The sequence below is a fragment of the Panthera tigris genome, chromosome A1 (assembly GCF_018350195.1).
Source record: "Panthera tigris isolate Pti1 chromosome A1, P.tigris_Pti1_mat1.1, whole genome shotgun sequence".
NCBI lineage: Eukaryota > Metazoa > Chordata > Mammalia > Carnivora > Felidae > Panthera > Panthera tigris.
In genome coordinates, this window is record NC_056660.1 from 81,172,716 (window position 1) to 81,185,405 (window position 12,690).

The following is a 12,690-nucleotide window of genomic DNA, read 5'->3' on the forward strand; positions in this document are numbered from 1 at the left end:
AAATTAAAACAAAAAAAGCAAAAACACATAAGGATTTTCTTCCTGAGATAAGGAAATCATCTGAACTGAGTTCACGACGTGACATGATACAGTTGTGCCCTGATCCAGGAACAAATGACCATTGGAAACGTCCAGGATGATGTGCTGTGAGAGCCAGAGCCAGCCACACAACCAGTGTAGACCCCAAATCACAGAGCCTGCCCCCACGTGGGCCCTGCCCCGCCCCCCAGCCTCCCATGTCACCCTGACCTGTGAGCTCACGTGGGCTCCTTTGCAGCCTCCATGTCCTCCCCACTCAGTCTGGATTTCCCTCTTTGTAGCCTCCTTTCTCCTTGTTCCGTCTGCACACACTTTGCTCTTGGCTCGGAGATTGCTGGATGGGCTCGGTGACGTGGGAATCCCGCCCACCTGTGTTGCCAAAACAACCCCATGTGCCACTCTACTATGGACACAGAGAAGACCTCACGTTGTGTTTCGATGGAAAATAAACGGAAGCCTCCAGGTGTGGACTTTCAGGCAGATACAGATATGGCAGAGGGCCTCTGCTGCTAGCCCCTACTGACGTGCCTTTCTCAAGGTCCTATCTCCCTCTGAGCAAGGCCCCAGGTTCCCAGGAAGCAGCAGGGACAAGCCTCTGAACCCAAATTCGAGGCTTCTCCCAGTGCACCGGGGCTCCCTAACCCGGGACAGTCGCCACCACCCAACTCTGCACCCACCGCAGGCCCTTGTCACAGCCACAGGCAGCCACTGCTGTGGAAAGTCGAGGATCGATGCCCCTTCGAGTGGACACCTGCCCAACCCCTGTTAGGAAATTGTCCTCAACCAAAGCAGGTTCTAAGTCACTTTGCCAGAGGGGACTTTGCAGGCCAGTCTCACCGTGTCGGGAAGAAAGATCTAAAGAGGAGACACTCGCACCACCCCTGCCCTCCGGCTGCAGCCCAGAGGGGCCAGGCCTGGTGGCTCCGGTACAAGCAGGTTGTGGCAGTTGGGGCCTCTCCCCTTGGTCCTCATCTGGAGCTGAGCCAGGTCCTGGGGTGGCTAAACGTCGTGAGCGAGGCTAAGTGGGCTGTGCGCCACCTGTCATGTTCTGGGTGCAACTGTCTTTCTAGATGGCTCCCAGAGCCGCGCTGAACCCTGGCCCCAGGGGCCCTCTCAGTGCCCGTGCCCCGCGTCAACCTCCGTCAGACGTGACCCTGTGACAGGCTCCTCGCCTGGGGCTCTCCCCTCACGTCTGGCCGAGACAGGAAGCGGGTAGCTATCTGTGAGACATTGTGTTCACACAGAGAGGTTCTGTGCAGGAGTGGGGCCTCGCCTGACCTTTTCAATGAGCCGGCGGGTGGGGCGACCCCCTTCCTGTCCGGACTGCTGACATCTGAGGCTTGCTCCTTCTCCCGTGGACTCCCCCACTTCCTGCTGGACTAGCAGTGCCCTGTCCTCTGCCACAAACTGCAGACCCACGCTTCTGAACGAGGAAGCAGGGTGGGCAGAAGCGGCGCTTCGGGGTTGGGGGAGACATGCCCAGCGCACCCGGAGACCCAGAGCCCGTGGGCTTGACGAAGCCGCCAGGTGACCGTGACGAAAACTACTTCCGTGGTCCTTACTTATTTCCAGCTTTATGAGGGGTGGCCAGTGACATGTAAGCCATAGTGACCTTTAGACGGAGTCCGTTTGTGTGGATTCTGCTGTTTCCAGCGCAGGCTGCAGAATAACTGTTGTTCAACCTGGAACGGCGCCTTAGACCTGCGGCATGCTGTCGGAGCAAGTTCTGCGCCCAAAACCTCACCCGCATGGAATCCGCAGTGAGGCTACAGGCAGACGCGCTGCCGTGGTCAGCTATCTGTGGGCTCCGGAAATTCTGCACCAGCCTGCGTGCCGACTTAGCTGGATTCCAGTGCTGCTCGGGGAAGTCGCCCTCTCGTGCGCCTCCTGCTTCCCCTGTCCCACACAAGTTCTTTGTGCCCCTGTCACAGGGGCCGCTGGGCCGAGTCCTGGGCTTGAGCAGTGGGCTGCAGGCTCTCCGGCCTGTGTGCAGGATGCCGTGAGGCCTGGCCCAGGCCAGGAGGTGGAGAAAGGCCTCCCTGAAGAAGTAACATCTTGGCCAGGAAGTGAGTAATACTGGACTGGCCAGCAGACAATGGGAGAAGCATTATAGGGAGCAACTCATGCAAAGGCCCTGAGGCCTGAAGGACCTTGGTCCATCCATTGGAGGAGCTCTGGGAACATGAGAATGGTCAGTGCCCACAGGAGGGTGGTGACAAGGCCCAGAGACATCTCTCCAAGGAACCAAGCTCATGTTGACATCGATCCAGCCAGCAGGACTGTCCCTCTGTCACTGAAAGTACAGGAATGGTCAGCAATAATGGCCCTGTCTCTAGCATGTGGGAAGGCCTTGTGCCATCAGGGTAGGCCAGGCTCAGAGCACAGACAGCCTGTGCTGTGCAGGACTGAGCTCAGAGGGTACTTGGAGAGGAAGTGGGCTTAAAGGCTCTGCCAGTCAGACCCAGTCAAGAATTACCATCCATCAGAGGCCCAGACACTCATGGTTTTCTTTCCTCGTGGGCTGCTGGAGTCCAGTGGGGATGCTGAGGTCTAGGGTGGTGGTGAGGTCTGGGGAACCGTCTAGGCAGTCCCTGTGCTCCTCACGGACGCTGGGTCCCCGTTAAGGACTTGCCAGTTCAGTGTCCGTGCTGTTTCCACTGCCCCTGGGAGGTCTCCAGAAGTGCCTCCCATGGTCTGTGCTCAACGATGTGCGTCTCTGGGGCTGCAGAGGCTGAACCTGAGCACAGGTGGCACAGGTTTGATATTAACTGTGCAGAGACTCCTTCCTGCCATGAGAAGGGAAATGCGATGTGAAATCTGAAGGTCCAGCCCCTCCCCCGTGCAGGGTGCGCGCTGCACTCGGCACAAATCGCCCTGCCTGGGATTCAGGAAAATGTCCTGAATTTCCTCCCACGGAGGAGAGCCAAGGCCGAGGCATCGTGCTGCCTGTGGGCGGCGGCCTCACCCTTGGGGACTCAGTGCAGGTCCCCACCTTCTGAGCACTAGCTGCTGTCACTTCCTGACGCCGGCTACTGCCACTGCCGCTCTGTGGGGCCAGCGGGCGCCCGGTCAATGGCAGGCAGGGTCGAAGGGCAGGGCACGCCAGGATGGTGGAACCTGCCTGTGTGCCTAGTCGTGTCACCTGTTTACACCTGCTTGTTTGCACGACCGGAAGAGCCGGCTTCAAGGCTGGTCCGTGCAGATAGCGTTCGGCAGCTCCACTGGAATTTTCGGGCTGGAAGAGCTCCCGTGTCTCCAGGCTCTCTTGGCTGGCGTCTCAGATTGGGTCCTGAGTCTCTTCTGAGAAATCGTGTAAATGTCCCAGGATGCAAATTCCGCTGCTCAGCGAGGGTCTGGTTGTGAATCACGTGAGCGCTAGCGAAGCGCTGACTCAGAAACGCAGGAGCCCGCGGACACCAGGGCAGGGGCTGGCGCCCAGTTTCACACTCTCCGCAGTGACACGCGCAGCCCTGACCCCAGGTGCCCAGAATCTCGCAAAACCTTCTTGCTTCCTGGCGATGCCTCCAGGGTGTGGCTGCTCCCAGTTCACCCCAGACCCCGATCCAGGACTCGCAGCCTGTACACTAAGCCGCCTTTTCCATCAGTATCTGGCTCAGGGACCCGGCCGGGTGCCCTCCTGTGTCCATGTCGGGCAGGCGGGGTGGACCTCTGTGTGTCTGCTGCCCGGTGTCCTCGCTGACCTGGGCTGTGGTGGCCGCGGGGATGCCCGGACCACCTCCAGTCGGGGGTGCAGGCTGGCAGACCAAAGCGAGTGCTGGGTGGGTGGTGCTGCCTGCCCTCACATCTGCCTGCACGTCCCTCCGTCCCTCCTCCCTCCCTCCCGCCACCTCTCTGTTCCTTTCTCTGTGCCTCTGACACATGGCACATCTTAAATATTGATAAACCACCCAGCACACAGTTTTCTGTGCACCAAGAGACAAAGGTCTCTGCACGTTGGAAACTGAAATCCCTTTTTCCGAGCACGTGACCGCTGGTCCCTTTAGGTGTTGGCTGATGCGCATGGCTGCATGAGGCAGTTTGCACCGAATGACAGCCGCGTCCCTCTGCTCTGCCCGCAGATGAAATCATGCACCAGGACATCACCCCGCTCTGTGCCGCTGACATCCAGGACCAGCTGAAGAAACGCTTTGCTTATCTGTCCGGTGAGTGCTGGGCCAGAGGGAGGGAGGGGCTGGGGTAGAGCCGGGCTGTGACCAAGGGGACCTAGTCCACGTACTGCGAGTTGGGCACGGCCTGCTGTTGATTCCACCAAGGGCCAGGAGACGCTGCACGCTGCCCGGGAGGAGGGGGCTCAGGGCTCATTGGCCAGGAGCTATGGGAAGAGCCGGCCGGAAGTCAGTCCTGAGAGGGACACAGCCCGAGAGCTCCTGCCTGCAGTCTCCAGAATGTTCCCTCAGCAGGTGCAGTGGGAAAGGACACAGCTGCCCTCATCCTTGCAGCGTCCTGGGCCAGGGACCCCCCTAGTCCAGCACACCCAGCTTCCGTGGGGGAGGCCCCAGAGCACAGCTGATAGGGGCGAGGGGCTGGCTCTGTCCCACCGGCCTGTTCTGGGGGCCCCTGTGTCCCTCGGTCCGGGCTCTGTCTCCACCCTGTAGGATGACCTGCCATCCTGTCTGGCTGTGGTGCACGACCCCAGCCACTGGACGGTGCTGGCACATCCTGGGTGCTAAGGCTGTGATGGCACCTGTGGTGACCACCCTCACAGCTGTACAAGTACCCCCGTCGGGATCAGACAACCTGTCCTTCCCAGGTGCTCGGCCCTACTCACAGGCCCTTTCCCCTCCTGAGCCCTGAGAGCCAGCCCCATGCCCGTGGGGCTGCCCTGGCCCTTCTCCCAGGGGCTGGGAACCACGCCTCAGGCCACGCCCTAACATGTGGCCCTGGAGCTCAGGCAGCCCGGGGGAATCAAAGGTCGTCAGCAGGATGTGGGGCCTCTGGGGGGCTTGTCCACAGTGAGGCATATCGGTCACCGAGAGGAGGGAGGGGTGTCCTTCAGAGAAACAAGAAGCCGTCTACAGCACAGGGGTCGTGGCCCACGCCAACAAAACGTTCAGTCAAGGGTCTGCGGGCTCCTTCCATCTCCCCAGCCCGTCCATGCCTTTCAAGACCCCAAGGTTCACAACTTTAGTGCACTTGTGACCCAGACTAATGACCCTGACCTTCCTCCAGGTTGTAAGCCCACCACCTCTTGGCTTGGAGGAGGCAGAGCCCCAGGACCCCTCTGGACACACCTTCTCTCTGTCATTCAAATGCCAGCCAATGTTTCGGGAGGGGACTGTGCAGGCGTGAGGAGGGTCCTACTTCAGGGCTTCCGAGATCATCCTGGGTGGGCCTGTCCTAGCCGGCTGGGCCTCACAGGGACCGGTGGACCTGAAGGATTCCCAGGATGGGATTTGGCTGAGTTACACTGACGGCGGATCCATCCCAAGGCAGTTCTGCCCCCACCTCACGTCCTACCCACGATTCCTCCGAGGATATGGGTGCTGGCTCAGGGTGAGCCCACCCCTGCCCCATCCATGGTGCACAGCCCTGCTTGCCAATGGGGACCCTCCTCTGGCTCCTGCAGAGTTAGGTCTTTGGTGTAATTCCATCAACGTCCATCGATACTTCTTGTGCAGGACGCACCTGAAACACGCTGGGGGAACTGCCACAGGGGGCTGCCCGCATGCACGTCAGTGTGTGCACTGCTCACGCTGCCCCCACCTTAGCCTGAGACACCCCCTTCATTGATTTGCTGTTAATTCCGGCGGACGGGGTGGGGAGGGAGGAGTTCAGAAAGTGTGGCCAGTGGTTCTTTCACCCCATGGAGCGCTGGCTAGACGGGGGCATCACTCACACATGTGGCATCTCAGGGCCCCTGTGTGCCGCTGGCCGCTCCTCCCGGCAGGGTGGGCCTCCTCCCCACGGTGTGGGCCTCCTCCCTGAGGGTGGCCAGGGTCTAGGAGGGAGCTGTGAGCAGGGAGGGTGGACCCCACCGTGTCTGGCAGCCCGGCCTTGGGAGCTACATGGCACCTGGCCTGCAGCCGATGGGCCAGGACAGGTGGCCAGGGCAGGAGAGATGGGTCCCACCCATCAAGTGGCCGTCCCCAGCCGCCCAGGGCGCCGACTAGCAGGCAGACATGGAACCTGAGCCCAGGTGATTCGGGCGTGTCATCAGCCCCTGCTCTGTCCACTGCTTCTCCAGACTGCTTGTGGGACACGTCAAACCACATAGGCCCCAGACTGAATTCAGCCTTCTGCTTGAAGCTCCCATCCCCAGGTCCTGAGCCCCACACCCTTTTCCTCCTTGCTGTGTGTCTCCGCTCAGAAGTGTGCTCTCTGCTCCCTCCCCTGCCACACTGCCAAGGGGATGACCCCCTTAGACCCAAACTGTCTGAAGTGGTTCGTCAGAGACGCATGCAGAGCCTTAGGGCCTCTGGGGTAAGAGACGGAGCGTTGTGCGGGGTTTAAAGCGGCTCATGCATTTACGAGGTGCAGAAAACCGTACTTTGAGGTGTTAGCCTACTCAGCGCGTTCTTGGTTCTGTACAACTATGCTCATTTGGGAAGCGACGAGCCGCGTGGGACTGGCTGCCCTGCGGTGGCAGAGTGACAGGTGCCTGTTTGTGCGCGCATCACTCTTCTGCACACGCCAAGCGCTCGCACTCCTTCCCTGATGAAAACCACGCCTGGGCTCAGTGCTGCCTTGCTCTCTCCCCAGGTGGGCGCGGGCAGGACGGCAGCCCGGTCATCACCTTCCCAGACTACCCGGCCTTCAGCGACGTCCCCGACAAGGAGTTCCAGAATGTCATGACCTACCTCACCAGCATCCCCAGGTGTGTGTCGCTGTCAGATGAGGAGGTCCTGCCAAGGGGGCCCAGGGTCCCGCCCAGGTCACACAGCCCACACGGAGCGGCCGGGGCCAGGGTCCCACTGGACCCTTTCCCGCTCCCAGCGTCCCGCGTCTGTTACACTGGCAGGGCTACACCGAGCAGGAGGGACACACAACAGGGAGGCAGCAGGGCAGAGGTGGTCGTGAGACCCTCCGGGGCCCAGCCCATTAGTCCCCCTCGTGCTCCTTGTGGCGGGACAAGTGATCCCAGAGGCAACTCCCCTGGCTGTTGGTTCTGTTACTGCGAGCAGAGCTGGGTCCCACCTTCCAGAAAGGCAAGGAGACCTCGTTTGTACCTCAGTGGCCGCGCCGGGCATCCTCCACATCCAGGAGCCGAGAGGCAGACGCCCCACCGCTCATTCATTAGCGTTGCTAAGGAAGGCTTTCTGAATTTGTGTGGTTTATTGCTCCGCGAATTGTCTAATCCAGAGAACAGACCAAGACAGCAAGTTCGATTGGCTGGTTCCTCTTGCGTGAAAACTGCCAACGGCGATGACCAATCAGCGCTGGGGGGGATGACAGGGGGGTCGTAGGTTCTTCTAGAACCCGGCAGAGGGGAAGGGAGCACTCTTCAGGGACGTGGGTGCTGGGTGGTCATCTGGCAGGAGAAAGCTGGGGTCACATCCTGGGTCGCACAACATCTGCCGTCCTGTCCTTCCAGGCGCCAGGTTCTGGGTGGCCGAGTGAGGTGTGGGGACGGCCAGGCCCCGGGAGCCCAGCAGCCTTCCTTACGGCCACTTGGCCAGCTGTGCACCCTTGAGGGGCTTCCTGGTGGCAGCTGCAACACGGCAAAGCATCTCTGTGTGTCTTCCCTCGGTCTCAGGATGAGAGACAGGACGGCCATAGTCAGCCCCATGCTGCCGTCAAGGTCATGGGGCATGAGTAAGGTCACCACACAAGGTGGTGGGAAGATGCTCCCTGTGGTGAGGCATTGAGGGGTGGCCCTTCAGGAGGACGCCAAGACGCTGGGACTCAAGGACATGGGGACCTAGGACAGGACAGGTGTGGAAATGCTCAGGGCTCCAGGGGAGGGGTGCATGGGGACCGGCCAGCAGGACGGGGCAGCGACTGGAGTGTGAAGTGACTGAACCTGCCAGTGGTTTCAGGGAAGAACAAGTTCAAGGGATTTAAAAAGAAAAGGGGGGACGCCCCATGCAGTCTCTGGTCTCCCAGGTGGGGGCCGTCCTGAGTCCGGGATGAGCCTTGCTGCTGCAGTGACCGCTTAGCGCAGGGCCAGGACCCCAGGGGACTCTGTTTGTTTCAAAAGTCAACAATCAGTTTATATCTGGAAATGTCAACACCCAACAGCCCAGGCCTGGTGCGGAGGTGAGCCATGTCCCAGGCCACAAGCAGGCATGATGCTGGGGTGGGGGCAGCCCTCTCAGACCTTCCAGGCTTGCACGTCTCCTCCCCTGGAAGTCTCTACCCTCACTGAGCCTCAGACCTAATGGCCTCAGGGCCTTTGCACTTGCTGCCCCTTGGTGGACCACCTTTTCATATTCCAGGCCACCTCCTCAGGGAGGCCCTCCATCACCCACACCTAAAGAAAGAAGCGAAAGCCAGCTCTTCCCCCACTCAGGGCCCCTTGCCCACCAGGCTTCCTGGAGCTTTCCGAAAAGGTCGTAATTACAGCCTCGTTTTGGTCTGTGTCTGTGAGAGCAGGCAGGTCCAGGACAGCAGGCACGTGCTGCACAAATACACTTCATTTGCAGACGAACCCACCCTGCCTCGCAGGCTCCCTCCTATGATCTCTGCAGCCCCTTCTCTCCCCTTCGATGAGGACTGCCACCTTTCCATCCTTTTTCATCCCCAGCAGAATGAGCTCCTTTCACAGGCCTGGGGTGTGGCTCATGTGGCTCACATGCGAGGGCCGAGGGAAGGGAGTGCTGTGGCTCTGTGGCTCCGAGGTGGTGTGGAGCTGGCCAGGAGGCCAGTTTGCGCATCTCCGTTCCCGGAGACGAGGGTGCACAGTGGGCACAGGCCAGCATGTGCTTTATTCATGGTTCTCCTCTTTCCGGACAAGGACCACAGAAAGCTCCGGGGCTGGAGTGGCGGATCTGGACCTACCACACCCCGCGTGCCCCTTCACCCACAAATAAACCCCCACGTAGTGAAGCCCAGCGCACCATGGTCTCAAAGGACAGCTGAGAGACCCACGGACATGAGGGGCCCAGAGAAGAGCGGTCAGGTGTTTGGTGCACGGGACGGGATGCGTGGAAGTCAGAGTGAGGTGGACACCCGTGCCTGGGCCTGGAGTCCGGCTGCCTCCACATGCTGTCAGTCCTGACCCCAGGGTGCCATCGGGGGTGCCGACTCTGAAGAGCAGCTGCGCCCCTGCAGAGAATGCAGCTCTAAAGGGAGGGAAAGTGTGGCCCTCCTTCGGAGCACAGAGCAGCTGCTCGGTGCTCATTAAAAATGTAGGGCAGAAACATGCCCTTGGGGAACGCCAGGGCCCTATGCCCACATCTTCAAGATGAGGGCCAGCTTGGCACCAGGGGAGGCCCGTGATGGCTGAGAGGTGGCCCTACTGTGCGAGCCCCGGGGGGCCAATTGCTGCATTCTCCCTTGGGCCCTCCCCTGCGTGCCGGGGGAAGGGGCACCACCCGCAGATCTCTGTTCTCACCCTTGGGGTCGGAGATGGGTGGCCCCTTCCAGAAACGAGGGAACAGCCCCCACACAGACAGGTGACAGGATGGGATTACAGCCTGGTGTGTGCCTTTCCACGTCTGTGCCTGCGGAACGGTCGGATCCCCCATGAAGCCTGCTTCTCGGAGATGTGAACTCAGTCTCTAAACCAAGCTTTAACTCTGGCTTCTAGAGCAGCATGTTCGGTGCTGACTTGACTTCCCCTGTTTCATGTGAGTGCAAATGGAGGGAGCCATGGCTTAAGCCGAGAGGTGGATCGTTACTGGCCCTGTAGAAGGCCCTGTAGAAGGCATCGCGACAGGCAGGCTTTGTCCGTGTGTGTCAGATGTATGTGGTCTTTTGAAGAAAACAGTCACGTGGAAGGACGCTGTGGATCGTGGGAGTGGTCGGCCAGCGCCCAGCGGTGTGGTGGTGGCTCCACGGGCCACCCGGTGAGCTCTCGCCTAGGTTGAGGCCCTGCCCCCAGGGTGGCCCTGTGACCTCTGCACAACAGAGAGGAAGCCAGGCAGAGGCGCGATGGGCAGAGCACCCCGTTGCTGTCTGCGAGAAATGTCTATGTTCCGGACACACTCAGACCCAACAGTGAACAAAAGGAGTGAAGTCGTGTCGCTTGCGTTCTCAGTAATGAAGTAGGTTGTGCACAGGGGTGTGGACTGTGGAAAGGGAAGAAGGGGGGGAGCGGCCCAGTTGTGGGCTGGGGCCCCCTCAAGAGGGGTCTGGTTGGTTCTCGGTGAAATGGGGCAGCAGGACTGGGGGAGGGGCTGCAGATCCCGCTGGAGACAGCAGTGCCGTGGGCCCCAGGTTAGCAGGGAGCAGTCACCTAAAAGTGAAGGTTTGGGCGTCATGGGTATCGTCAGGTGTGGAGTAGGGGCGAGGAGGGGAGCCCCCAGGTGTTCCAGCTGGAGCGGCCGCCTGCATCCTGTGGGCCATGTGGGGCCTGCAGCTGCTTAGGGACTGGGCCCAGGTGTCCTGGCTGCAACAGTGCACGGTGTGGTGTCCCGGCTTGTGTCCAGGCTGTGACAGTGCATGGTGTGGTGTCCCGGCTTGTGTCCTGGCTGTGACAGTGCATGGTGTGGCCACCTGGCTGCTGGGAAGGATAGCTAGAGGACAGAGAGCTCAGAGGGAGTCTCCCGGCCGCGGGCGGTTGAGACTGTGGTAAGGACAGCTCCCGTGGAGGGTTCAGCGCAAAGAAATGACCATTGGAGCAAATTTAACAAAAACAGGAGGAGTGGACTCTGAGAGGAGGCAGCCACCTCCTCAGGGTGGCGCTACCCCGCGGAGCAAAGGGATGGGCCAGTGAGCTGGGGAGAGGGACGCAGTCCAGGCCCTCCCAAGACAAGAGAATAACCACACGGTTGTGCTGGAGAAACTACATCACAAACGCGAAGAGGAGTGGTAACAATTTGATTTCTTTTACGTGTAACCCTGTCTTTGTGCACTGGCTCAAGTCTGTTACCACACATACCATGATCTGGGTTACAGGCCTGTCCAGGGGCAGATGCCCCAGGCTCTGGCGCTGACCTCTGGGCCCCTCTCCTTCCCAGGGTTCCTGACCCGGGACCCCCACCCCCCTGCATGGTTCCAGACCCTGACCTCCTCCCCCTCCTGTTATTCTAGACCCTGACCCCCTCCCCCTGTGGTTCCAGACCTTGACTCCCCTCCCCCTGTGGTTCCAGACCCTGACCCCCTTCTCCCTATGGTTCTAGACCCTGACCCCCTCCCCCTGTGGTTCCAGACCTTGACTCCCCTCCCCCTGTGGTTCCAGACCCTGACCCCCTTCCCCCTGTGGTTCCAGACCCTGACCCCCTTCTCCCTATGGTTCTAGACCTTGACTCCCCTCCCCCTGTGGTTCCAGACACTGACCCCCTTCTTCCTATGGTTCCAGACCCTGACCCCCTTCTCCCTATGGTTCTAGACCCTGACCCCCTCCCCCTGTGGTTCCAGACCTTGACTCCCCTCCCCCTGTGGTTCCAGACCCTGACCCCCTTCTCCCTATGGTTCTAGACCCTGACCCCCTCCCCCTGTGGTTCCAGACTTTGACTCCCCTCCCCCTGTGGTTCCAGACCCTGACCCCCTTCCCCCTGTGGTTCCAGACCCTGACCCCCTTCTCCCTATGGTTCCAGACCTTGACTCTCCACCTCCGTGGTTCCAGACCCTGACCCCCTTCTCCCTATGGTTCTAGACCCTGACCCCCTCCCCATGTGGTTCCAGACCCTGCACCCCCCCGCCAAGCATGCCCCCAGTCTACCTTCCCTCCCCCGCTGGTGGAGCTGGTTTTGCCCAACCACACCATGGCAGAAGTGGTTTCTACACCTAGTGTGATCCTACCCCTCTCCGCAAATGGAGTGCACTTCACACAGACACATTCACATGTGTGTGTGCACTCACACATGCACATGTACACACGTGCACACTTGCACAGGGTCTCACAAGCAGAGTTGCCAACATCAAGATAGATTTCTGGCTTTTCTGTGAAAAAACCCGTTTAGCAGCCGTGAACTTTCATTTCCAGGTGGCAACCGTGTAGGAGCGCCTGTGCTGGGCCCTGGGGGCTCTATCCACCCCCACCCCACCTCAACCCCGGGGTTCAGAGGACCCCCTTCCTCCACAGCTGCCATCTCTCGTCAGCGCAGTTAAGTCATAATTCAGGAGCCCTTAGAGTTCATTTATGCGGACTTTCCCTGGACCTAGTTCCACTCACCGAGCTGCTGGGAGACAGAGCCTGTCCCCAGCTGGCTTCCACGAGGGGCACACGCAGCCTCTCCCACATGCGCTCACACACACACAAGTGCACATGCACACATGCACGCACACGGCCCACGGACCTGAGGAGGTCTGGAAACACCTTACTTCCTGCTGCCGTGTGATTTCCAAGTGGATTTCCTGTGACGTCTGCGTGGGAAGCGTGTGTGTGTGTGAAGATGCGTGTGAAGCGTGTGTGTGTGTGCGCAGGACAATTGAAGATGCGCACGCGGAAGTGACAGCTTCCGCCTCCTGCCTGCCTCCTTCCCCACAGAGTTAGTTTGGGTGATGCTGGGTCGCTCTCCAGCCGCGCACCCCTGCCCCACACTGGGACATGGCACCGCACTCTTTCCCGCTGCTCACCCCGCTCCA

General features: G+C 60.3%; 1 protein-coding gene across 3 annotated transcripts in view; it reads left to right on the plus strand.

The window, feature by feature from the left end:
• Positions 1-12,690, plus strand: part of MCF2L (MCF.2 cell line derived transforming sequence like) — a 129,625-nt gene that overhangs the window by 71,834 nt on the left and 45,101 nt on the right. For all 3 annotated transcript variants that reach the window (XM_042980436.1, XM_042980446.1, XM_042980452.1), the window contains 2 exons: positions 4,119-4,202; positions 6,760-6,874. In XM_042980436.1, the coding sequence (XP_042836370.1) occupies positions 4,119-4,202; positions 6,760-6,874 (199 nt within the window). The remainder of the gene's footprint in view (positions 1-4,118; positions 4,203-6,759; positions 6,875-12,690) is intronic.